A 24,107-nucleotide genomic window follows, 5' to 3' on the forward strand; every position below is an offset into this window, starting at 1 on the left:
ACTAACTGCTACTATGATGATGGAATATGAGAAGGAAAAAGTTCCATAAAGGAGCTTTCCCTGGAGGATGATGGAAGTATTGTGACATGCTCTCCAAACACCAAGGACTGGGGCACTGAAGAAGAAGAAAGCTGGACTTAAGAAACCACTCTCCAGGCTCCAGGAACTTGCAGAATGACAGATAAGCAAGTATCAATTTTCTGATCGGTTACCTTTAGCTGTTAAGGGGAGAGTCAACTGTAAATCGCCACTAACCTGTCCAGCGGGGGAAGAACCAGGACTTAGTGAGATTATAGAGTACTCAAAATGGAATGCTATAGAAAATTCTAGTATTGTTCTGTTAACACCAGTGCAAACAAGCTCCTAACAGGGGTCACATGCTCCAGTATTTACACCCATGGGTGTAACAAACTTGAAAAAAAATAACCCAAAACCCTTAAGTTTAAGATACCGCTTCAGTATTTTCCAAAAGTCAAAAGACTGTTTCATTCACTTTGAATAAAGGTAAAGCAGTTTAACTCCAGAATAACTGACCCTCAGTAACCTTTCTAAGTTGTGGGGAGGGGGTGGGGGGTGGAGAAGAATCACTACCACTTCCCAACGAGGAAAGAGAAAACAACCCGAATAATCCAATTCAGATAGCCAAAGAAAACCAATTTCACAAACTTCGGCCATAAGTCTGCAGAAACAGAACTACCATTCCTAAACGAACTCCCCTGACTTAACCAAGAAGAGGTGAGACACTACAATCTTCCCCGGTGTTTTCCCGGTGTGGCTTGAGACTTTAATTTGCAAGTTGGACATTCTCTCGGATTTAAAAAAAAAACAAAAAACTGCTCCCACACATGCCAAGGCCAAACCAGAGTACAGCTTTCTGAGATCCTGGATCCCCCCGGTGGCGCAGCCTTCAGAAGCCTGTCTTGCGGGAAAAAGTTCAGCAAGGAAATACCAAGCTGTTGAACCTTTTCTTCTCCAGGTCTCCAGTCCCTACTCTCCAAGGGGGAATAAGACGGGGCAGGCCTGCGGCTGACTCCTCGGGGAACCATACACTCCGGGGGCCTCCTCCGCCAGGCCCCGGCGCCCAACTACTTGTCGCTTCCCCCGATAGCTGGGAACCCACGGGCTGGTGTGAGAGGGCCGGGGCAATGGGGAACAGTCACCTTCGCCGTGAGAAAGGGGGCGGAGACAGGAACCCGGGCTGGGCTCTCCCGGAGGGGCCTGAGCCGGCGGAGCCCGACCCCGCACCGGCTCTCGGACTGGTAGACAGGGGAGGGCCCGCCCCGCCCTCGGCCCCCGCCCCCACTATTGGGGGAAGGGGCGGGGGCTCCGGAGCGCCGCGGACCGACCGGGGAGGAGGCAAAGGAGGGGAGGGAGGCGGGGCGGGCAAGCCCGGCCCAGCAGCTGGGCGGTGCGACTCACCTCTGCTCCCGGCCTGTGGAGCCAGAGTGGCCAGGATCCCTCGCAGCTCCGACGCGGAGATCCGGACACGCTCCAACCCCTCCGCCATCTTCGCGGCTGCTGCTACAGCTGCAGCTACTCCGCCAGCGCCGCGCGCGCAGCCAGGAAACCACGACGGCCGGGCGGCGCGCGCGCGCTCTCACCCTCCTCCCACCCTTTTCCCCGCCCCCTCCCGCTCTCCTCCCGCTCTCCTCCCCAAACGACGGTGGCCGCACAGGGAGGAAAAGCGCCGAACGCACGCTCGGTCGCTCCAGAGGGAACAACCGGGCCGCCAACCTGGGCGGGGCCGGCGGTCGCCGCGCGTGCGCAGAGGTGTGGTCGGGAAGGTGCGCTGAGGCTGGAGTTGGAGGCGCGGCCCCCGGGAGGTGAGGTGAGGTCAGGCCCGGCCGAGGCAGGCCGAGCGAGGCGAGCGTTTGCGGCGGTGGCTCCTTTTGCTGTCGCGGTGGCCGTCGAGGACACCGGTGCCGGCATGGGGCTCGGAGTCTGTCCGGGCCTTCTCCATTCGTCTTAGGCCAGGGTCTCTTCGCCACAGGCCCGGACTGGTGCATCGAGCTTTTACTTTGGGACCTTCAAGATCTTGGAGGGTAGTTACTGTTGTGTCCCCCCCCCTTTTTTTTTAAAGGTGATGGAACTGAATGTCACGACCATAGCAAATTGCCCAGGATGAAACAATGGATAATGACCAGAGACTCAAAAGGTTTTTTTTTGGCAATTTATATCCCAAACTTCCGTTTTTTTTTTTTAAAAATACGGTATAGATGGCTCTTGCTGAGGGTAGGGTTGTGTGGAAATAAGTCAGGAGGTGTGGTGAAGCGATTTGGGAATTTGCTGTATATCACTGTGAAGTTTTGGAAAAATCACTTGACTTTCCTGGATCTCAGGTTGATTTCTTTTTGTTTTTGTTTTCATCTTTAAAATGTAACTGGTACTTTACTGTTTGTTCCTGAGCCTGTGTTCAGAGCTGGTGAAACTCCCTCTTGCAAGACTGCTTTCCTCCACCTTTTGCTCCTTCACAGTGGCACACAGCCTATCGGACCTCTTCACCATCAAAGAATAGTTACTAATTACTCCTTAGACTGAGTGGGCATAAAAGATGCAAACAATCTGACAATTTATTCAGTTACTATTAGGTGGCAGACCCTTCTCCTCCAGAAGGCTAAACAGATGGAAAAAGTCAGTAGACAGCAAAAGAAGGGGAATGATTGGAGTGGACAGAGCAAATGGCATGGCAGTCTTTAAAAACATGAAAGGAATAGGAAAAAATGTTTAAAACTAATTTGATATCACAGTGAAATTGGACAGGATGTTGGAACAGTGTTTTTTTTAGAGATGAAAAGTGTGAACAAAGCTTCCCTAGGAAAAACATGATCGCCAAATTAATGTAGCCGTTTCAGTGAACTGTAGATGAGATATGACAAAAGTTAAAACCAGCTCAAAAAAATTTACCAGAATTCAGAGGGGAAATGTAATAGAAACGTGGCTCAGTGGTAAAGAATCTGCCTGCCAAAAAAAAAAAAAGAAGAATCTGCCTGCCGATGCAGGAGACGCAGGAGATTCGGATTAAATCCCTGATCGGAAAGATCCCCTGGAGTAGAAAATGGAAACCCACTCAAGTATTCTTGCCTGGGAAATTCCAATGGACAGGGAGCCTGGTGAGTTACACCCCATGGGGTCACAAAGAGTCAGACATGACCGAACACACACACATTTAGAGATGAAGGAGACATGGAGAATGGATCCAGAAAACTGGGAATCAAATATGAGTTCAGAAGGTAGTAACAGGACTGAGGAGTAGCAATAATCAAAGATATAATAGAAGAAAATTTACTAATTTGATGGAAATTTTGAATTTAAAAGTTAATTTCAACTCTCAGATTTAAAGGGTTAATGAAATACCAGGTAAAAATAAATGAAAAGACAACCATATTTAGACCTGTATCACAATGAAAGCTGAGTTTAAACAACTAAAATATATGCTAATATATTTAAGATGTATTTTTTTAAACCAATTGCAGAGCAAGATACAGAGTATGGTTCTGAGAGCAGCAAAACCATTTATTGCAAATATAAGTTCCTATATAAATATATCAAAAAGGATGTGGAAGGATACATACCAGACTTTTTAAAATGGTTATCTTGGGAATTCCCTGGCAGTCCAGTGGTTAGGATTCCTCTCTCTCACTGCCGAGAGCCCATGTTCAATCCCTTGTCAGGGAACTAAGATCTCACAAGCCGTGTGGTGTGGCCAAATAAATTAATAAATTAAAAAATAAGTAATAAGCTACATATTCAATTAAGTTAGAAAATAAAAATAGAAGAAATAAAGATAAAATCATAAATTAAGGAAAAAGAATAACACTTGGTAAATCAAAGCACTCATTCTTCAGAAATAAAGTAGACATTATGTAATAGACACATTTCTGGCAAAAATTTTTAAAAATCCAAAAGACATCCTATCAGATGCTTCATAGGAAGAGCAAACTTAGCTTATCAGATTTCTGATTTTTGTCCTAAAATGTTCCTTTACCAGCCTTATATCTCAGTAAATTATACCACCATCTAAGTCGACACCCAGGAGTTATCCTCGATACCTCCCTCTCCCTCAGTAACCCCATTCAATCCAATATCGAGATACATCTTATCTATCTCTGTAGTGGAGTTTATAACTTCAGTATTTTCCCCTTTTTTCTCTTAAAAACTGCCCCTTACTCACTGATAGTACTTTCTCTTTTCCTTTTTCTATTTTGTTTTTTCCTTTCTTTCTCTTTTACTCCTTCCCTTTGCTCCCATTTTTCCCTCCGGTGTAGAGATTTCAGGCAGTCATACTGTTTGGTTCACATTGTCAGCAACGCCTTTCTCTTTTTTCCTACATTCCAGTTCCCACTCATGTTCCTTCCCTCTTCAGAAGCCACTCTAATGTGTTTGATATATGTCCTTTGAAAATACATGTATCTTTGAATAATATATAATATTGTTTTGTGTATCTATGTATTTTAAACATACGTATTTGATATTGTGTTCTAGAAATCATTGTTTCTTTTTCATGTTTCTGTATATACTTCTAACTATTGCATGGTATTGTCTTAAATGACCTCATACTCTTGGCCACTGGTCCTGGGCCAAGATGGGCCAACCAGAGTCCCTACCCAGAACTTTTTTAACTGAAACTAAGAAAAAAAGAAAACCCCCTCCAGTGTGGAAGCCATAAAATGCAAAACACAGGAGCTGTCAGCAGCCATGTGTCCTGCCATGTGGAACCAGCTGGTCTGCAGTGAAAAGAATGAAGCCGACATGCAGAAAGCAGCAGAGGTGAGAAACAGAAAGTCTTGGAAAACCTCCAAGTCCCTGGTTCCACTTGTTCCTAATGCTCCATATTCCTGCCCTTTCCATGGTTCAACTTCTCTGGATTCCATGAGCCAATAAATTCTCATCGCCTCCATCTTGTGCCTACGCCAGATTCAGATTGGGGTTCTATCACTTGTAACCAAGAAGTCTAACTAATTATAATCTCCAAAATGTATGTGTGTGTGTGTTTAATTGTGAAATACATGTAACATGAAATATGCCATCATGACCATTTTTAAGTGTACAGTTCACTAGTGTTAAGTACATTCACATTGTTGTACAACCAATCTCCAGAACTCTTTTCATCTTGCAAAACTGAAACTGTACCTGTTGAACAGTTTCCCATCCCCCTGTCCTCCCCACAGCCTCTTACAACCACCATTCTCTTTTCTGTCTATGAATGTGACTACTGTAGGTACCTCACATACATGTAACCATATGGTATTTGTCTTTTTCTGATTGACATTTCAATTAGCATATATCCCCAAGATCCATCCATATTCTAGCACAAGTCAGAATCTCCTTTTTTAATGCTGAATAACATTTCACTGTGTGTTTATACCACATTTTGTTTATCCATCTGTTGATGAATACTGGGATGCTTCCACCTTTTGGCCATTGCAAATAATACTGTGAACACAGGTGTACAGATATGTCTTTGAGACCCTCATTGAATTCTTTTGGGTATATACCCAGAAGTAGAATTGCTGAGTCATATGGTAATTCTTTTAATTTTGGGGGGAACTACCATAATGTTTTCCATAGCCGCTGCACCATTTTACATTTCTACCAACAGTGCACAAGGACTCCAGTTTTTCTAGATCCTGCCAACACCTGTTATTTTCCCATTTGGGTTTTTTTTTTTTAATAGTAGCTATCCTGGCAGGCATAAGGTAGTATCTCATTGTGGTTTTGGTTTGCATTTCTCTAATGATTAATAATGTTGAGCATCTTTTCATGTGTTTGTTGGCCATTTGTATATCTTTTTTGGAGAAATGTCTATTCAAGTCCTTCGCCCATTTTTCAGTTGTTTTTTCCAAAATGTATCATGAATGATTATTTTTCTCTGCCTCCACTTTCACCATCAAAGTCCCTGTTGTCTTTCATGTGGACAACTGTAATATTTCATAACTGGATTCCCTGATTCCAACTCTTACCTCTTTCCTTTTCATTCATCACAGTGTAACAAATGATTTTTTGTAAATATGAATTCTTACATGTCACCTGCTCAAAAGTCTTCAATGACATTTTTTTCAGAGAATAGTGGATTTACAATGTTGTGTTTCTGTTGTACAGCAAAGTGAATCTGTTATACATAAAGTATATCCACTCTTACATTCTTTTCCCATATAGGTCATTATAGAGTATTGAATAGAGTTCTCTGTGCTATATAGTAGAGGTCCTTATTAGTTACCTAGTTTATATATAGTAGTGTGTATATGTCCATCCCAACCTCCCAATTTATCCCTCCTCCTTTTCCTCCCTGGTAATCATAAGTCCAATGGCATTTTATTACTCTTAAAAAAAATTCCATGAGTCATGGTCCCTTATGATCTAGACTCTGCCAACTTCACTTTCCTTATCTCTTACATTTCCCATTGATCACATTTTCAGATACATTGATCCTTTAGTTCCTGGAAAATGCCAAGCTCTTTCCCTCCTTAAAGCCTTCACACATTATTATTCCCTCTACCTGAAACACTTTCCCCACTACTCTGCCCATTCATCTTATAGGTCATAATTTAATTTTACTTCTCAAAAAAAAAAGCTAATTATTCACAGAAAAATAAAAATTCACTTCTACATAGATGGTCTTCATTGACCTCCTTCACGTATCTAAAATAAAGCCTTTCTATATACTATCCTAATACACCTCCCTAAGTTAACACATCAGTGTTGGCAAATATATTTTAATTGGATTATTAGGACACCTGACCAATACATTGTAATCTTTATGGGAAGAGGAACAAGTCTACTTTTCTAATACTGTATCCCCAGTCAAACACATAGAAGGTGCTCAATATTTGTTGAAGGAATATGACAGATAACAAAAAACTTAGAAATATTAATATGTACAACTTTATACTAATAAATTTTAAATTGTGATTTTACCAATAAAATTACTGAAATTAATTCAAGAGGCAATGGCAAATCCATATAAACCAGTAACTATGAAGTCACTGAAAGGTTACCGGAGGTATGTTTATAAGGTAAAGGCAAATTATTTGCAGATGGCATGATTGTTTAAAGAATAAACTGTAAAACTATTTAACAAGATAATCTGATAAAGTATTGAATTACATGATAAAAATTGTTTTCATATACATCATCAGTAACCAGTTTAAAAATTAAAAAATGCCTTCTCTCAAAAGCAACAGAAGTATGTTGCACTTAGACATAAATTTAATCAGGTCTATACAAGGAGTGAATTATGACAACTTTACTAAGAAACCTAAAACAAAAGGACTTTACTAAATTAAAAGACATCCATTGTTAATGGATGAGGAGGTTCAACATTTTCAAATATTAGTTATGCCTCCAATTCATTTGTACATTGTACAATGGAATTTCTGGCAACCTTGGTAAAGGATTTCTAAAGTTCTTTTGGAAGAACTGATATATGAGAAAAGCCAATAAATTTTAGAAATTTTAGAAAGGGAAGAATATATTAATACTATTAAAGGAATTGGCAGTCTAATCAATGGAACAAAATCCAGAAAAGCCCCAAGCATTAATAGAAATTTAATTTTTTATAAATGTATATTTCATAGGAAAATGATGATTCAGTATAAAGATTCACAAAAGAATTAAGTGGCCAATATACAGAAAAAAATGTTCAGTCACTAGTAATTAAATCTAAACTACTAGACATATTTCAGTAAATTGACAGATAAAAATAATAAGTGTAAAGGAAAATAGTCATTCCTCAGAAAGTGATGATGGGATATAAATTGACATAATCTACAACTCTTCTGATCAGTTTGGCAGTGGGTGTCAAATGCCTTAGGAGTATGTATGCATTAAAAAATGCAAAATGCCACTGGTGGAATCTACTCAAACCATGTATAAAGATCTTGCAACAAGTCTGTTCATTACATCATCATTATAGCAAAAAAAGAGGAAAACTTAAAATGTTCAACAGTTATGTAAAACTGATGGTATTTTTGTAAAAAGTACTAGGGATTTAAAAAGTCATAAAAGGGCTGGTGTCTCAGTGGTAAAGAAACCACCTGCCAATGCAGGAGACATGAGTTTGATCCCCAGTGAGGGAAGATCCCACATGCCATGGAACAACTAAGCCCATGTGCCACAGCTACTGAAACCTGTGTGCCCTAGAGCCTGTGCTCCAAAACAAGAGAAGCCACAGCAATGAGAAGCCCATATACCTCAACTAGAGAGTAGCCTCCGCTCCGTGCAATTAGAGAAGTCTGTGCAGCAACAAAGACCTAGCACAGCCAAAAAATAAAAATTTTTTAAACTTTTTTAAAAAGTCATATAAAATATCGATTGATAAGCTAAGGTTCATATTCATAATACTGTCTGAAAAAAGCAAGTTACCAAACCTGTCAAAGAAGTTTTGTCTGCATATATATATATATGGGCCTGGACAGAGAGACACCAGAACTTCAGTAGCAATTGTCTTTGGAGAGGAAGCAAATTAAATTCTTTCCATTGAATATGCATTACCTGTTAATATGGAAAAATAAAGAGAATCACAATAAAAATAGTGAAAAGTGGAAGCTTAATGCAGTTACTGGAAATTATAATTAGGAAAACTTTGAAGAAACTGAACCAAATGGAAAAAGAGTAGATGAAATACTATCTTTGATTTTAACTGTTACATGCATATTGAAAAAAAAAAGAAGGAAACATAGAAAGTGAATTTATTAAGATGGTAGGATTGTAGGTGATTTTTCCCCTTGATAAATTGTGAAATATTTTTAAAAATAAAAATTGTAGCAGATTTTGAAACCAGTTTACGTTTCACAACAATGATGAAAAAGTAGAGACCAGTGGCAGTAGCAACAGATGGATGGTATAGGTGAGGGCTGAGCTTTAAGCCTTCCAGAATCACCAGGAATCAACTTTATTTCCTATAAAGCTTCAACAGAAGAAACTTATACACCAAAAAACTCAGCTTCAAGAGATGGTCCCTTATGCAGAAATTCTGGAACCCCAGTAATGAAGATGGTTCCCACATTAATACCACAGGCTGAATCTATTTTCCAATGTTATGCATTTTCTTTGTTGTTTTGAGTGTTAGTTTTTTGAACTTAAGATTCACAGCAAAACTGCTAAGGTGGTACAGAAATTTGCCATATGCCCCTTGCCCACACACATGTATAGCCTCCCTCATTATCGACATCGCCCACCAGAGTGATGTATTTGTTACAGTTGAACCTGCATTGATATACCATTACCACTAAAGTCCATAGTTTACATTATGGTTCACTCTTGGGGATGTACATTCCACGGGTCTGTTGTGTGTTTTCAAAATCTTTTCATTAAAACATATCGTCTAGGCTTGCTTTGACCCCCTTCTTATTTTTGGCTTACAGAACCATGTGTGATCCATACTGCATCTCCTTTGCTGATGTTGAAAAAGCTCATATCAACATTCGCGATTTTATCCACATCACACCAGTACTAACAAGTTCCCTTTTGAATCAAATAACAGGACGCAATCTTTTCTTCAAATGTGAACTCTTCCAGAAAACTGGATCTTTTAAGGTAATAATCCTTTTTGATAGTACACCATTCTTTTCAAACCACTTTCACGTAAATGTGTATGATCCTCCTGACCACCCAGTGAGGTAGGTAGAGTTAATGTCTTTTTTTTTTTTAATAGCTAAAGAAAGGGTTGTCAAAATTTTCCTTTGCTTAAGTCCTGGTTACTTAGCATCATGGTGTTCTGGAGAGCCACTTTTACACTATCTCAAAATTCCTTATAATTAAGGTGATCACATACAGCTTACTGTCCAAATTAGGACGTTTGGGGATGAAAAGGGGAACTTCTAATGATAGAACAGACAGCACAGTTGTCAACTTGGACACCTATGGTGTTGAGTCGTGTCCAACGCCTTGCAACATGACTTTGCAACACGACATATGTGATCACACTGTATATAGCCAAGTTTAAGCATTCACTTGCTATGTGTTTATACATTATGAATAAAAAAGGTCTAAACCTAGCTCAGCCCTAATGTAACAAAAAACCTTTTTCTTTTTCTGTGATATATGTTAGGGTCTCTCCTTTGCATAAAAATAGGTTTTTGTGTTTCCTCATTATCAGAATTTTCTGACCATTAATTGAACTTCATTCATTAGAATGAACTTCAAGATTCATTCAAGTGAAAATCTGAAAGCTACATTTTGGACTGTGCCTGAGAAGTATTAGTACCTGTTAAGTGGTAGCTTTAGGATATCATGTATTTACCTTTTTTCAGCACCCATTAACTGAGAACTTTTAAATAATACAAAAACTTCTCTATTTTCTTTTGCCCTTTGCTTCTGTCACAGTTTGTTCTTCATTTGTCATACATCAAGCACATATTTTCACTAACTATACCAGGTGTATGTACTGGAGGCCTTGCCCTATACTCATACTTTCAGGGGAAGACAAAAGTAGGTTGATGACAAGTGTCTTACAGAGATACAGAGAATTCCCAGCCATCCAGTGGTTAGGACTCTGTGCTTTCCCTGCCAAAGGCCCAGGCTGGATACCTGGTTGAGGAACTAGGATCCTGCAAGCCATGCAGCACAGTCCAAATAAAAAGATATAAAGATACACACAAGGAACATGGAAGCCAACGGAGTACCTAATTTTGCCTGGGAGAGCAAGAAGGTTGAACCAGGTGATGTTTGATCCAAGTTTTATAGGATGATACTTTTAGCCAGATCAGGGAGTGAGGGAAAGAACTACAGGTAGAGGCATCAACATGTCAAGAAGTAGACGTGTGAGCTAACCTGATAGGAAACTAGCAGCAACTTAAGATGGCTAGGACACTGACATGTTAGAAAGTAACATATTAGCTATGTTAGAAAGGCTGCAGCTTTTAAAGAATTTATACTTTTCTTACAAAGATAGGCAGTCAATGAAAAAGGTTAACATTTGTTTTTAAAGGGTAACTTTCATAATCTAGCAGAACTATTAGATGAGAATGATCCTTGAGGCAGGATCAGCTGAGATTCAGTAACTCCCAGTTGAGAAATTAAGCCTCACCGAGGTAGTAGCCAAGATGAACATGAGATATTTAGGAGGTACAAACCAAGACGATTTACTGGGTGTGCAGTGTTGGAAGAGAAAAATCTAAAGCTGGTAGATTTTTTGAAAAGAAACATTTTAAACAAATGGATTAATTCACCATCCCTCTTTTCCAGATTCGTGGTGCCCTTAATGCAATCAGAAGCTTGATTTCTGCCCATCCAGAAGAGAAGCCCAGAGCTGTTGTTACTCACAGCAGTGGAAACCATGGCCAAGCTCTCTCCTTTGCTGCCAGATTAGAAGGTACTTGATTAACTTCCCAGAGTCCTGGGTAGGATCATCAGAGGAGTGGAAAAGTATCCTTAACTTTCAGTGAGATTGGTGATAGCCATGGAAATAAATTTCCCAGCCCCTGATTACAAGCGAACTGAACAGAGGTTTCTATCCTAAATTCTGATTTGTACTAACTAAACATTGTTTCTCCCTCCCAGGGATTCCTGCTTATATCATAGTGCCAGAAACAGCTCCCAACTGTAAAAAACTGGCAATACAAGCCTATGGAGCCTCTATTGTATACGGTGAACAGAGTGAAGAGGTAAGGGAGAGAATCTTCAGCACCACCACCCAGGGTTCATGGTCACATGAAACCTTTTACCTCACTGGGCGCAGCTTCCAGTCTCCTTTGTTGTTTCCTTTTTAAATGTTGGCATGCCCATCACTCAGATGATCTACTCATGGTCTCCTAGTTTAAAACTTCTAACTCCAGTCCTGACCTTTGCTCTTAGCCCAGACTTGTTTAACAAACTTAAGAAATTGTTATTTTTTCAATATTTGGCTGAGATGGGTCTCAGTTATGGCATGCAGGATGTTTGATCTTTGTTATGGCATGTGGGATCTTAGTTACAGTATGCAAACTCTTAGTTGCAGCATGTGGGATCTAGTTCCCTGACCAGGGATGGAAACCTGGTCCCCTGCACTGGGAGCATGGAGTTTTAGCCACTGGACTACCAGGGAAGTCCCAGAAACAAAAATTCTTGCCATCACTTGTGGCCCAGATGAACTGGCCCATTACTACTTTTCTGATCTCACTTTCCACTGTTACTTTCCCCCCAACACTCCACACCAACCACACTTAGTTTCTCAAAGCCAAGCACTCCTATTCTGTGGTCTTTGTACTTGCTGTTCCTCTCTCCCTGGAATATTCTGTGGAGACACACAGGACTTGTTCAAATGCATTGTTCTCCAAGGCATGTATTTACTTATACCCCACCCTATCCCATCATATTAGAATGCAACTCCACTGAGTGCAGGGGCTGCTCTGTTCAGTCACATCCTCAGTGCCAGAACCAAGTGTGAGAAAAGCAGCCAGCCAATGAAGTGTTAAACGACCGAATCTAACTTGTTGGGGACTCTATTAAATACAGATAAAGTAAGCTAAAATAATGTCCTCTTTCAGTCCAGAGAAAATATGACAAAAAGAATTGTGGAAGAAACAGAAGGCATTATGGTACATCCCAACCAGGAGCCTGCAGTGATAGCCGGGCAAGGGACAATTGCCATGGAAGTGCTACACCAGGTAACAGCTTAGCTGCTCAGCTGCCAGGAATGCTGACGTTTGGCCACAGAACCAGTTCTTTCCTATGCACATATAAAACTGGTTATTAACACACACCTATTTTAATACTTTATATTCTTTTCACTGCAGGTTCCCTTGGTAGATGCACTGGTGGTACCTGTAGGAGGAGGAGGAATGCTTGCTGGAATAGCCATTACAGTGAAGGTGAGAAAACAGCTTCTGGAGGACTCCCCACTTCAGGCACAGAAGTTTATTTTGTATTATAGTACATTGTGAATACTTGCTCAACATTCCCCCCACACTGCCATTCCTTCTTATTATCGCCTGGCACTTCTCTGCATCACTACCCTTTTCTTAATGAAAACTTTACAGCATAAAAGCCATTACAATGAGTGGCACCCTCACAGTCCTTTGAATTCCATCTCACCAACTTACTATCCAGGTCAGGAGCTACCCCTTTCCCAAGTCACCAGCAGAACCAGCTGTGATCCAGGCAACTGAAGGCCAGTAGAAAACAATTTAAACTGCTTAAAGGCCTTATTTCCATTACATAGATTAAAAGAAAGGTTCTTGGGCAGAAATGTGTTAACTGTACCATCTGTTTTACTGCAAACATGTGGGCAAAATGCTGTGGCTAGTTGTAAGGTATCTAATATTCCTCTTTCTAGGCTCTGAGACCTAGTGTGAAGGTATATGCTGCTGAACCCTTGAATGCAGATGACTGCTACCAGTCCAAACTGAAAGGGGAACTGACCCCCAACCCCTATCCTCCGGAAACCATAGCAGATGGTATCAAATCCAGCATTGGCTTAAACACCTGGCCTATTATAAGGGACCTCGTGGATGATGTCTTTACTGTCACAGAGGATGAAATTAAGGTGAGGCTTCAAGAGGAAAGAAAACAAAAGAATGGAGCAACTTCTTAGGCAAAAACCCTCCTGTTGTAAATGGCAACTAACCCACAAGGGAACTTGACTAGGTGATTTCGTAACATGTGAGAGGGTGCTCTAGATGAGTGTCAAGACAGTAAAGCAAGTTAGAATGAAAAAAGCCCTGCCCTTCACCGGCAAACACAAACATATCACAAGCAGGAAAACTCAGACTGGGCATACACCCCCATTTGGCCTTTAATCATAGAGGCCAACCAACTCGGCTCCTTACCCCCTTTCCCATGTCACTAATTCTTACTCCCTTCTATACCGACAGTATGCAACCCAGCTGGTGTGGGAGAGGATGAAATTGCTTATTGAACCTACAGCTGGTGTTGGAGTGGCCGCTGTGCTGTCTCAGCATTTTCAAACAGTTCCCGCAGAAGTAAAGAACATCTGTATTGTGCTCAGTGGTGGAAATGTAGACTTAACCTCCCTAACTTGGGTGAAGAAGCAGGATGAAAAGGCAGCTCCTTAGCAATCTGTTTCTGTTTAAAATGTGCAAAAGGAGGAAAAGGGACTCAAGTGTCTAGACACTTGGAAATTTTGTCTCCTGGTCATTGTCAACTTCCTATTATCCCCTCTAAAACAGCCTTCAAAACCCTAATGGAGAATGTGTATTTCAGTAAGATTTAATGGTTTTTTTTGGACTAAGTTGAACTATAAAATCATCCATACTTAACTGAGACACCTTCTCAAGGCCAAGAAAAGTCTTCCGCACGAAGGAGCAGGATCCCTTAAGTAGGCTTAAGTAGAAAGCACAAACTGGGCAACCACAACCTACAGGCTCCCATCCCTAGAGTTCACACTAGTAACAGTGAGACAGAATCCCACTGAATCCATTACTCCATGTCCATTTCAGGCACTGTTGAAGAAATCTCACTTTTCACCCAGGGGACTGGTTCTGGTACATATGGATCATAAGTCCACTTGGGGAAAACTCTCTTATAAAGATTCATCAGTACTGTGTCCTGAGATTTTAGCTTCCCATCAAAATTGCACTTCATGTGACCGTGAGTACCTAGAATGCAAACAGAATGAGTTGGTCATATTAATAGAAAACTTTAAAGCAGTGGTCTCCTAATCCAATGGTCATTTAACAGCACTGAGGAAGTCTACACAAGCTCCCAAATCACACATTTTCTTACCTAAAGGCTCCTTGATGTGGCCCCTGCGGCCCCATTTTGTTCTCAGTTCCACAGGTTTAAACCACAGTACATCCTCTTAGATAAAGAAACACACAGAAGACCAGAATGAAACACCTATCCATAATGTATAAACCCAACCTTCATCCCACAAAGGCAACTGGATCCCCTGTCACACCTACCTCTGTTGAAAAACATGTAACGCACCACTGCCGTCTTAGTAAAAATTTTGAAAGGATGACCACTCAGAACAACTCTCTTGATGACCATCCTGTCTGGATCCACTGACAAGAGATGGCCTGTGGCAATGAGGCTGTGCATTCCTGAGGGGCAAAAGCAGAGCAGCAGGAGGCTTCTCGTCAAAGCCTTCACTTATTGTCCAGTTTATTTAAAGATCTATGAGAGCTTGGGGAGACCCAGTGGGGATGTACTATGTGGCCCCTCCTGGGTTCGTGGCCAAGATCACTGATATTCCTGCTGAGCCTGTCCTCAGAACCTGCCCTAAAAAGAGCACCCTGAGCAGCCTCCACCAATTAGCTAAGGTTTGCAAGCAAGATAAAAACCCCATTTGTCATCCTGAAATTGGGATAATTTAAAAAACATCATTACCTTTTTTGTTACCATTTGACTCCCAATTTAAATACAGAAAGCAATTAGTCTTATTAAGGACCCACAGGCCTATTCACTTCTGTGAACTCAACTTACCATTGCTGTTCTGTTTGAAAAGCAGCACAGACGCAGGAGGAAAAGTGATCGGGGCATATACCGTCACCACCAGGGCTGTGTCTGCAGTCAGGAACCTCTGAAGTTTATGTTTATCCGCTGCCATTAAAAGAATAAAAACCAGGACATATTTTGACAAACAATAGGTAGTCCAGAGGCCTGTGAAAAGCTGTATCACTGGAACTAAGGCAGCTAATGTTTCTTTATCCTACTACTTCTCCAAACATTTTCTGGCCTCTGTACAACTGAAAAATACAACCCTATCCTAGCAGAGTGATTTTTCAAGTAGGAGGCAGAGTCTTGGAGCTTGAACTGTATTTGGGGGTTTGAAAAAGTTCTCCAGATGATCCTGATACATATCACCCTACCTCATTTGAGAATCGGCGCTTTACAGAAAAACACTCCACTAATTCAACAGCTCTTAGTCTTGAACAAGGATTGGCAAACATCTTCTATAATCAGAGTAAGTATTTTAGGCTCTGTGGCCATAGAGTCTCTCTTATAATTACTCAATTCTCACTAAAGCACAAAAACAGCTACAGACAATACATTATTTTAAATTAATACTGAAAGTTATAAAATATTTTAAGGGCAATATCAATCCTTCATTTAGACAGCATGGTTGGTGAGCAAAGAAATTATCCAGAGCATCCATTAATACTGCCTTTTTTCACCTTCCTCTGGCCACTGCTGGGGGCTGAGCATGTGGGTAACGTTCAGAAGCCCTGACATACTGCCAAGTATCTTCCCACTCTAAAGACTGTAAGAGGACAATCATTTTTTGTCATAGGAGTATCCCTGGTCATCACTGTCCAAAACCTCATCTCATCTCAAGATCTCAGAAGCCATACACCTCTGCTTTATCCAACTGTGGGCTACCCCCTAGACTTCACCCACTGGGACATCAGATGCCAAGGGTTCCATGACACGTCATTTCTTGAAAGTTGCTGACCCCTATTCAACACTGACTCTGCAGCAAATACTCATGGTAGAGGAGCCTCAGCACCACATAGAGGTTGCATCACTGGGATGCTTCAGACAGGTTCAGACATTTTGAATGGAAACATCATTGGCGCCTAAACCAGAGCTTGAAATGGTGTATTCTGCACACCCCATCCCCATACTCCCACCCCCTGCTGCAAAATCAAAGTCCCCTAAAAGACAGTAAGATGGACAAAACCCCAGAAACTTCCCTGATGCTTACCTGCAGTGTGCTGAGAGAATAAAGGTGAGGCTCGGAAGCGCCTGAATCCACAGTGGAAGATCAGCTCCTCTTTAGCTTTCACAGGTTCAGTGTTGCCAGGGTGCCGGCTCACCACCATATTAAGTACTGACATCTGGGGACCAAGTAGAGAAACAGAACTTATCAGAAATAGAACACTCTAAAGTAAAAGAAGGCAAACCAAACCAGCAGACTGGGTTCACCCTAAGAGCTGACAATACTAATTTATGTGATTGTTTAGTCACTAAGTTGTGTCCAACTCTTTTTGTGACTCCATGAACTGTAGCCTGCCAGGCTCCTCTGTCCATGGGATTTTCCAGGCAAGAATCCTGGAGTGGATTGCCATTTCCTTCTCCAGGGGATCTTCCCGACCCAGGGACTGAACCTGCATCTCCTACACTGCAGACAGATTCTTTACTGCTGAGCCACCTGGGAAGCCCTATACTAATTTATGGTATAGTATAAATGATGAAACACAAATCCATCTTTTACCTTCACTAATAACTAGCGTTCAAACTGAAAATAGGCTGACTTTCAGAACTTTCATGTCCCTGCTATACTGGTTGACCGTCCCATGTGTAACATGCAAGGGTTCAACATCTACCACAAAATCAATGACTACAAGTCACTCACTAACCACACACAGCCAAACCACACTCATTTAAGACCCTTCTTGCTTCAACCATTACTCACATTGACCAAAGGGCAGAGCTCTCTTACACCCCAACTTATATGACTGCTGGCCACCAAGAGAAAAAAGATCTATACCTTGGCATGAAAGTGAAAGTTGCTCAGTCGTCCAACTCTTTGTGACCCCATGGACTATACAGTCCAAGGAATTCTCCAGGCCAGAATACTGGAGTGGGCAGCCTTTCCCTTCTCCAGGGGATATTCCCAACCCAGGGATCGAGCCCAGGTCTCCCACATTGCAGATGGATTCTTTACCAGCTGAGCCACAAGGGAAGACCATACCTTGGCAGAAGCCCTCCTTATTTTTATGGATGCCAATCCTTGACTAAAGTCTGATCTGACAAACATACTTACGTCAGAGAAGTCTCAGAACCATACAGAGATGACATCACTGAGATGCATCAGACAGGTTCAGACATATTAGGTAAAACCATCATCGACTTCTCTGTCATCCTCTCCTGACTCCTCATCATAAAGGCAGACTTTCACATCCCAAGGAGCAAAACATCAGCCACATAAAACATTAGGCTGTCATATAAAACTGGTTGCAAAGTGTCATAACTCCCATTTCCCACAAGACACTAACTCACCTTCTGTTCATGAGGTAGTAACGAAAATGCAATCAAGGGTGTGCCTCGCTTGAAGTGCTCAACCACGGAGACAGGGACTTCAGAGACATGAAGTGTGACATACCAGCCAACCTTCGGGAGAAAGCAGAATACGATCATGCAGTTACTCTTATGGTCTCAATAATGACGAAGCATTTCTCCAACTATGTTAACAGTCTCCCAGACATTGATAAGGCCAGTGCTCACCCTCCAAGACTGCCTTGCACAGTTGCCTCAACTACCCAGATTAAGCTTTCCCAGTTAACATCTCTGACACCTCTTTGTTCCCAGTATCACTCTGATCAGTAACTCGGTAGCTTCTCTAAGTCAGCTGAAGGCAGCATAAAACTCATTAAGGTACTCATGCCAAGAGAGTGAGTAGGGGGAGGGGGGACAGACACGACCTTGCAAATAAGCAAATTATAGGGATGGACAAAGGAAAGCAGATACCTCAGCTCCTTCAACTTCTTCTTCAATCTCTTTAAAGATGCGTCTCCGGGTATTAATAAAGTTCTGAAACTGAAAGATCCGAGCATAATCTCGAGGGAGGTTTTCCTTAGGATCCCAAGGAGATGTCCGGAAGCTCTTAAGGCCTCTGTATTTCTGAAATCTAGAATATAGATGATATTTTAAAGAAATTCACAGTGACATTTATATGGTGCTACTTAACTGTTTCACTCAACTCACTTAAAATGCCTAAAGCTTAAAATTTTAAAAAAGGAAAAAATTTATAATTTTTAAAAATTAAATAAATAAAATGGTTAAGGCTTTAGCTTAAAATAACTACCTTTCAAAATAACCTAATGGCCTAAATCAGAACCACCCTCCAAAAGAGCCAGTAACAAGTATTTCAGCACCAAACCCCAGCTTCTTCAAAGTATTAACAGTAGCTCCCTGCTGCATATTAGGGAGTGGCTCTTTAACCTGACTAGCAGGGTCCTTGATAAAAGCCTTACCCCTCTAACAACTCTGGTTTTAGTGAGACTCACCTTTAGAGCAGACAAGATCACCTTCACCCCTAACTCTTTGTTCTTGCTGTTCTACCCAAACTTCCCCAAATCTCCAAATGTTATATACTTTAATCGAGTCTTAGCTCCAAAGGAAGCATTTGCTAATTAATCCCAATTGTATTTCTGTAACATTATTAGTCTGTACTACACAATGTAGAATGTGAATATATATGACTGTTCATACATAAGGTTAGCCCTTTGGGAGGAAGAACAATGTTTTTTCTTCTTTTATATCACACTGACATAGTTCTGAGCCATGTTAAGTTTTAAATAAAAATGTACTGATTAGTTCTGGACTTGCTGACTCACCGAATTCTAGCAGCCACATCACGGGGGGTATCTACTTCATCTGGGAACATCTCTTCCAGTCTTTCTTGTTTGTATTTCTCCAGCATTTTTTCCTCAGCCTCTTCATCCACGTTCTCATCATACAGATCATCACGTACAGACTCTCCTATAGTCATAGTTTCACATTCCTCCTCTTCTTCCTCTTCACTACCCTCGTCCTATAGAATGAAGGATCACAGTTTCTGAGGAAGCCCACATCTTTACACAAAAGGCCACTACGCTGAAGTTTACTAGATACACAGTCCAAACCAATATTAACTCTAATAGAGACTGAGTTATAAAACAGAGTCTCATTCCAGCAACTACAAAGCTATTCCTAAGAAACGGACCACACATACCCCTTAAGGTCAGGAAGGCACCTTGCCTTGCATTGGGGGCTATACACAGAGGGTGCCCAAGGGCCCATTTCCTTACCTGAGATTCCTCTTCCATAAAATTCTCGTGTTCTATATCATCGTACTCATCTCCTTCCCCACCACTTTCACCATCCTCATCCAGAATCCATTCAGCTTGATAACTGGATGTTCCCTTGGGAACCTTCTTTACAACCTTGGAACTTTCCTTCAGTAAGTCTGTAAAAGCCCAAATGAGTTAAGTTACATACCTCCTCCTTTCTTCTATGACACAGGATATATTGCTACCAATACCAGGAACTCTGGCAGGCACTTATAAGTTTATTTCAGCTGCCTCAGAACTAGCACTAGCAATACTAACATGGTTAAACAAGTTTTACAGTGAATCGGAAGTTATTTTCCCATTCATTAGGAAACAGTAAGTAATTCTTAAAGAGATAGAGCAAGTGCAAACTTTGGCCTTTGCAGGTAAGAGAAGACAGACTTCCAGTACTTCCTCAACTGTGCTACCTTTTAAGGTCCTCACTGTGAGCAGTTAGACAAAACCCACAATTCCAGGCCAGACGAATTTGAAGTCTGCCAACACCAACCATGTGCCTCACTCAGCTCCTCTTCTGTGGGCCAGGTCTGCTCCCCCTCCATTGGGTCTGGGATAACCTCTGTTTGCAAAGATGCTTGTCTATCAGGGTCTGCCTTCATTAGAACCTTCAGGTCTTCCTCCATATCAGCTACAGCATCTGCAGAACAAATCTGAAAACCCAGTCGACAATTAACTGTTACCCAAAAATCTACTAAATCTAACATAATTAGAAAGATCTAGAAGAGCATAGCCCTCAAATAGAATAGAAAGCCAAAACTTGTCAGGATTTTTCAAATGGTTCTGTTTCCTAGCATTCTAAATCTATAAGTCTAGCTCTTGAAGCCTTTCATAATCTGATCCCATGCCTACCTGTTTAGTACTCCCAGCCACTGTTATCCTCAGAGTTCAAAGAAACCCTTTGATCTATCACTTTGCCTAGGCTCAAGTTGTCTCTATTTGCTAGGAAATTCTTCCACCACTTTTCAAATCATAAAACACATTCATCCTTCTCAATACCTGGCACAAGTCGATCCCTTCCGTGAATCTTGCCAGTCTTTTTCTCAACTTCCACTGCAGGTATACTTTCTCAGTCTTTATTTCACAGGTGTTTGCCATTTTTCTGACCTAATTAAGTTGTCTAAGGAGAGAAACTACATCTGTGTCTATCTACAGACTCAGAGCCAATTGCTATGCAAAGCATCTACAAAGCACTGAGTAAATATTTAATATATCAACTTATTTGTAGTTGACTATTGCCTTATTTCACAATTACCTCCAGGGACTAGGATATTTGTCCAAGTGTGTAGCCATACTACTTTCTCTGAAGTTAATTAGTTTTCATCCATGATTGTACAAGACATAGTTTTTAAGAACACCAATCTTACCTCCATTGCCGCGCCTGAGTCCTTTGAGGATCTGATCACTCTCAGATTTAAAGGGAAAGGGTCCACAGGGGCATCTATCTGCTTCATCTGGAAATCACCATGTCCAATGATATGCAGCACACTATTTACATTCAGAGCCTGCCCACGAACATAGCCTGAGATCTTCAAGGTGCCCATCAAGTCATTCTCTTCACTAGGCACAAAGTCAGCAGCATGAGCAAATAGATAGGCACGCTGATCTCGAAAGGCAAGATGCCGTTGCTTTTGGTTAGCCAACTGCCTGAGCAGCATCCCTGCCTCCTGCTGAGTATCTAACAGGAGGAGTTTGTCCTCAGGAAAGCGCTTCTCCACTGCTTTACTTAGCTTTCTTCTGGCATCTATTTGTTTCTTCGGCGGGAGGCTAGAAATCCCTTGAACAGCTAACGCTGTGAGCAAAAGAGAAAAGGTTTCATGACTTGTTGCTTCACTATATGAAAATCTCCCCCCTGCAGTTTACAAACAAGCTAATAATTCAGTTGTGAGCCCAGAGATCACCAGGCAACCCACCACTCAGTTACCCTAAAGAAATTTCACAATAAAACCAAACTTCATAATCTTCTTTCTCTGGGCAACTAGCAGTCCAGAAATAAAAAGGCACCTTGATACCTGACTTGTAAATAATGGACCAAGTTAAGGCCACACATACTCGTACGACCCCCCCAATAATATCAAGCGTTAGACATAGTGTCTGGCAAATTACAGGTGCATAAATGCTAATTCAGTTCCTTTCTTGACCTGCAATACTTCCAACTCACTTACTATAGGTGGGAAGGCCCTGAGCAAACAGGCAAGAAAGGCAGTAATCCCCGGTGCTATCCCAGCCTTCTAGTGGATCAAGGAGGAACAGGATGGTATCAGCCACTTTAGCCATGTCTAACACAGTGTGCAGATCCCCTGGAATAGAAGACAAAGTCATAGAAAAAGGTGGTTGACATCAGGACATTTTACTCACAGAGTATTACACTAATGCTCAAAACATAGTGATCGGAAATATTGTTGCATACTCTAACCTGGCCTTGCCGATGTGAAAAACCACCGATGTTTCAAGCGGGGGCATAACAGCATAAAGCTATGGGTGCTTCCCCGTTCATTCAAGTGTACAGTTCCAGTGTCCCTATCCTGAAGCAGCCGAAAGGCCTCTGGCAGGGAAATCCTGTCGTGCAAGGGCACCACCAGTACCTGATGAGGAGGGCCATCCTTGCTGCCAAGCTGTCTCTTTTCTGCCAAAACCTGCGGAAAGAAAAGATCAGAGAACACCTCAGTGTTTCAATACTTTATTCCAGTACTGCATTTCCAACAGTACAGAGGCCCATCCTCAGCATCCAAAAAAGCATCTCTCTTGTTAAAAGGTGTCAGGTATGCCAAGGAGGTGGGCAGGAGGTAGGCACAAAGCTACAGCATGAGTCTGGGCCTGCACACCTGACACGTGCTCTAGGGTTATCCTCCATCTCTGACCCCCTTCCCAGGGTCACATTTTCTAGTTCGAGGCATTACCCGCCTAGAAGGATTGTGAAGCCACACCAGTCCCCGAGCCCCAGTCCTCTCACCGCCTCCTTCTTCTGCTTTCGGAGCTGGCTGGCGCGATGCCTCTGGTCCACCCTGCTGAGATCTTTTCTCACCTTCTTGCTGAGGGTTTTCGGTGCTAGACGGCCTGGAAGGATATCAGACCTTTCTGATCTTGCGCAAAGCACTAGCAGTCCTGCCTGCCCTCCTTAGACCCTTTGCGGGGGGTCCAGGCCGGAAGCAGGAACTCATTCTGGGCACGAAGAAAAGCAGTTAATATCGACTAAACAGCTCTTCTTCCTCCAACCCTACCTTCTTACCCTTGCCGTCTCGCTGCGCGGACCCTCGACCCCGATGCCGCCCGCCTTTATGCGCTTTATTCTGCTGCTTAAGCGGGCCTGAGCGATGGGCCGCCATGCTGCAGTTCACGTGTACCAAGTCGCCACTACTTCCGGGCTGAACAGATCGCTTCCTGTTCCCGCCTCGGGGGCGTGTCTTCCCCTAGCGGGGCGGGGCTCCTCGAGATCTCTCGCGAGGTTCATTTACACACGCCTCTAGACTAAACCTCCGCGTAAACTTTTCCCGGACTGGTGGTCTGCTCTGGGGAGACTTGAAAACATCGGATGTGGGCTCGAGGTTTGGTCTTCCCGTTTCGGAGGGCCGATATGCTTCCTTGAGTTTTGATTTTTTTGCGCTATCATGTTGCATCACTTAGGAAGATTCTCCATTCGTGCGGTAGAGGGCTAAGCCCCTCCTCTAAGCTAGCTTAGTTAGTGCACGCCGCTCCTCGATTGGGCGCAGCAGGTGTTCCTTGTCACTTTGAGCCACCGTTTGTCGCCCTCAGTTCCCAGGTGGGGCTGCTTAAGCCTACCAGGCAAATCGTGCGGAAGGCGCTTGTCTCACATCCAGTTTTCGTGCCAGTTCCCGCTGGTCCCAGTTACCCCAACCCGCGCCACCACCTCCCAAGTAGCTGCGAGAAAAGCCAGACGGGTGGTGGCGACCCCTCGGAGGAGGGACAGCTGACCGTGAACGGCGCCCTCAGAGCCAGCCGCGCCTCTGCAGACCGGGGCGGTTGCTCTCCCACTCCTCTTCCCACAAGCTTTGCAACGGAGGGCGCCCAGCCGTCAGGGGGTTTAAAGAAACGATGGCGCTCCACCGCCTTCCTCTCAGCCGGGGGACCAACACGGGCTTCCCAGTAATCAGACTCGAGGCGCGGGGGTCCCGGGCCCTCCCGTCGGGAAATCGAGCGTGTAGGAATCACGGAACATCCAGCTGAATGAGAGCCAGCTTCCGCAATAGCGACTTGCCCCCTCTTAGCCGCCCTGGGGGGGTCCAGGGGCGCTCCCCTCCTCCCCGGCCCGGCGCTGTGCAGGGCGGGCGACCGGCGCTCACAATGCAGGTTCGCGCCCTCGGGGCTGGAGCAGGCGCGTTGCCATGACAGCGGCCCGCGTGGCGCGCGCCCGGGCACGCCGCCCTCAGGCACGCGCAG

The 24,107-nt window shown here is 42.8% G+C and overlaps 3 protein-coding genes and 2 non-coding genes across 15 annotated transcripts in view; 1 reads left to right on the forward strand and 4 right to left on the reverse strand.

Moving 5' to 3' along the window:
* Positions 1 to 1,607, reverse strand: part of SMG6 (SMG6 nonsense mediated mRNA decay factor) — a 197,074-nt gene extending 195,467 nt beyond the window's left edge. The window contains exon 1 of one of the 2 annotated variants that reach the window (XM_020909771.2): positions 1,420 to 1,607. In XM_020909771.2, the coding sequence (XP_020765430.2) occupies positions 1,420 to 1,507 (88 nt within the window). In that variant the 5' untranslated portion in view covers positions 1,508 to 1,607. Of the gene's footprint in view, positions 1 to 1,160; positions 1,268 to 1,419 lie in introns of those variants that run through there. The other variant, XM_020909772.2, reaches the window with a different exon arrangement.
* SRR (serine racemase) lies at positions 46 to 14,142 on the forward strand. 9 transcript variants are annotated; one of them, XM_070478854.1, is made up of 9 exons: positions 1,661 to 1,828; positions 4,583 to 4,767; positions 9,363 to 9,534; positions 11,185 to 11,311; positions 11,500 to 11,603; positions 12,465 to 12,584; positions 12,714 to 12,788; positions 13,253 to 13,462; positions 13,791 to 14,142. In XM_070478854.1, exons 2-9 carry the CDS (start codon positions 4,739 to 4,741, stop codon positions 13,989 to 13,991), a joined length of 1,038 nt encoding a protein of 345 aa, XP_070334955.1. In that variant the 5' UTR covers positions 1,661 to 1,828; positions 4,583 to 4,738; the 3' UTR covers positions 13,992 to 14,142. The 9 variants fall into 9 exon arrangements, with proteins under 9 accessions (XP_020765445.1, XP_020765446.1, XP_020765447.1 ...); XM_020909783.2 differs by having other exon boundaries at positions 1,661 to 1,823; XM_070478853.1 differs by lacking the exon at positions 1,661 to 1,828 and adding an exon at positions 2,074 to 2,155.
* TSR1 (TSR1 ribosome maturation factor) lies at positions 12,820 to 23,985 on the reverse strand. 2 transcript variants are annotated; one of them, XM_020909775.2, is made up of 15 exons: positions 22,939 to 23,985; positions 22,663 to 22,766; positions 22,126 to 22,345; positions 21,875 to 22,009; positions 21,077 to 21,501; positions 20,203 to 20,362; positions 19,674 to 19,831; positions 19,221 to 19,417; positions 18,352 to 18,511; positions 17,884 to 17,994; positions 16,586 to 16,718; positions 15,364 to 15,480; positions 14,841 to 14,981; positions 14,662 to 14,736; positions 12,820 to 14,534 (listed from the first exon to the last, which is right to left on the reverse strand). In XM_020909775.2, the coding sequence occupies exons 1-15, from the start codon at positions 23,033 to 23,035 to the stop codon at positions 14,356 to 14,358; spliced, it is 2,412 nt and encodes an 803-aa protein (XP_020765434.2). In that variant the 5' UTR covers positions 23,036 to 23,985; the 3' UTR covers positions 12,820 to 14,355. The 2 variants fall into 2 exon arrangements, with proteins under 2 accessions (XP_020765434.2, XP_020765437.2); XM_020909778.2 differs by having other exon boundaries at positions 22,295 to 22,345; positions 22,931 to 23,015.
* On the reverse strand, positions 16,368 to 16,462 carry LOC139039313 (small nucleolar RNA SNORD91 family). The gene has a single exon (XR_011492630.1). It is a non-coding gene; the product is annotated as a small nucleolar RNA SNORD91 family (small nucleolar RNA).
* Positions 17,647 to 17,741, reverse strand: LOC139039314 (small nucleolar RNA SNORD91 family). Its single transcript, XR_011492631.1, has one exon. It is a non-coding gene; the product is annotated as a small nucleolar RNA SNORD91 family (small nucleolar RNA).
* Positions 23,986 to 24,107: the final 122 nt, after the last annotated feature.

The sequence above is a fragment of the Odocoileus virginianus genome, chromosome 17 (genome assembly GCF_023699985.2).
Source record: "Odocoileus virginianus isolate 20LAN1187 ecotype Illinois chromosome 17, Ovbor_1.2, whole genome shotgun sequence".
Taxonomy (NCBI): domain Eukaryota; kingdom Metazoa; phylum Chordata; class Mammalia; order Artiodactyla; family Cervidae; genus Odocoileus; species Odocoileus virginianus.

Coding starts and splice junctions, on each gene's coding strand:
- TSR1 (XM_020909775.2), bottom strand. CDS start 23,035: ATGGCGGCCCATCGCTCAGGCCCGCTTAAGCAGCAGAATAAAGCGCAT. Junction 20,363..21,076: donor ACTCAGGCGCGGCAATGGAG/GTAAGATTGGTG, acceptor CTGGGTTTTCAG/ATTTGTTCTGCAGATGCTGT. Junction 16,719..17,883: donor TACTACCTCATGAACAGAAG/GTGAGTTAGTGT, acceptor CTTGGTCCCCAG/ATGTCAGTACTTAATATGGT.
- SRR (XM_070478854.1), top strand. CDS start 4,739: ATGAAGCCGACATGCAGAAAGCAGCAGAG. Junction 4,768..9,362: donor ACATGCAGAAAGCAGCAGAG/GTGAGAAACAGA, acceptor TTTGGCTTACAG/AACCATGTGTGATCCATACT. Junction 11,312..11,499: donor CTTTGCTGCCAGATTAGAAG/GTACTTGATTAA, acceptor TCTCCCTCCCAG/GGATTCCTGCTTATATCATA.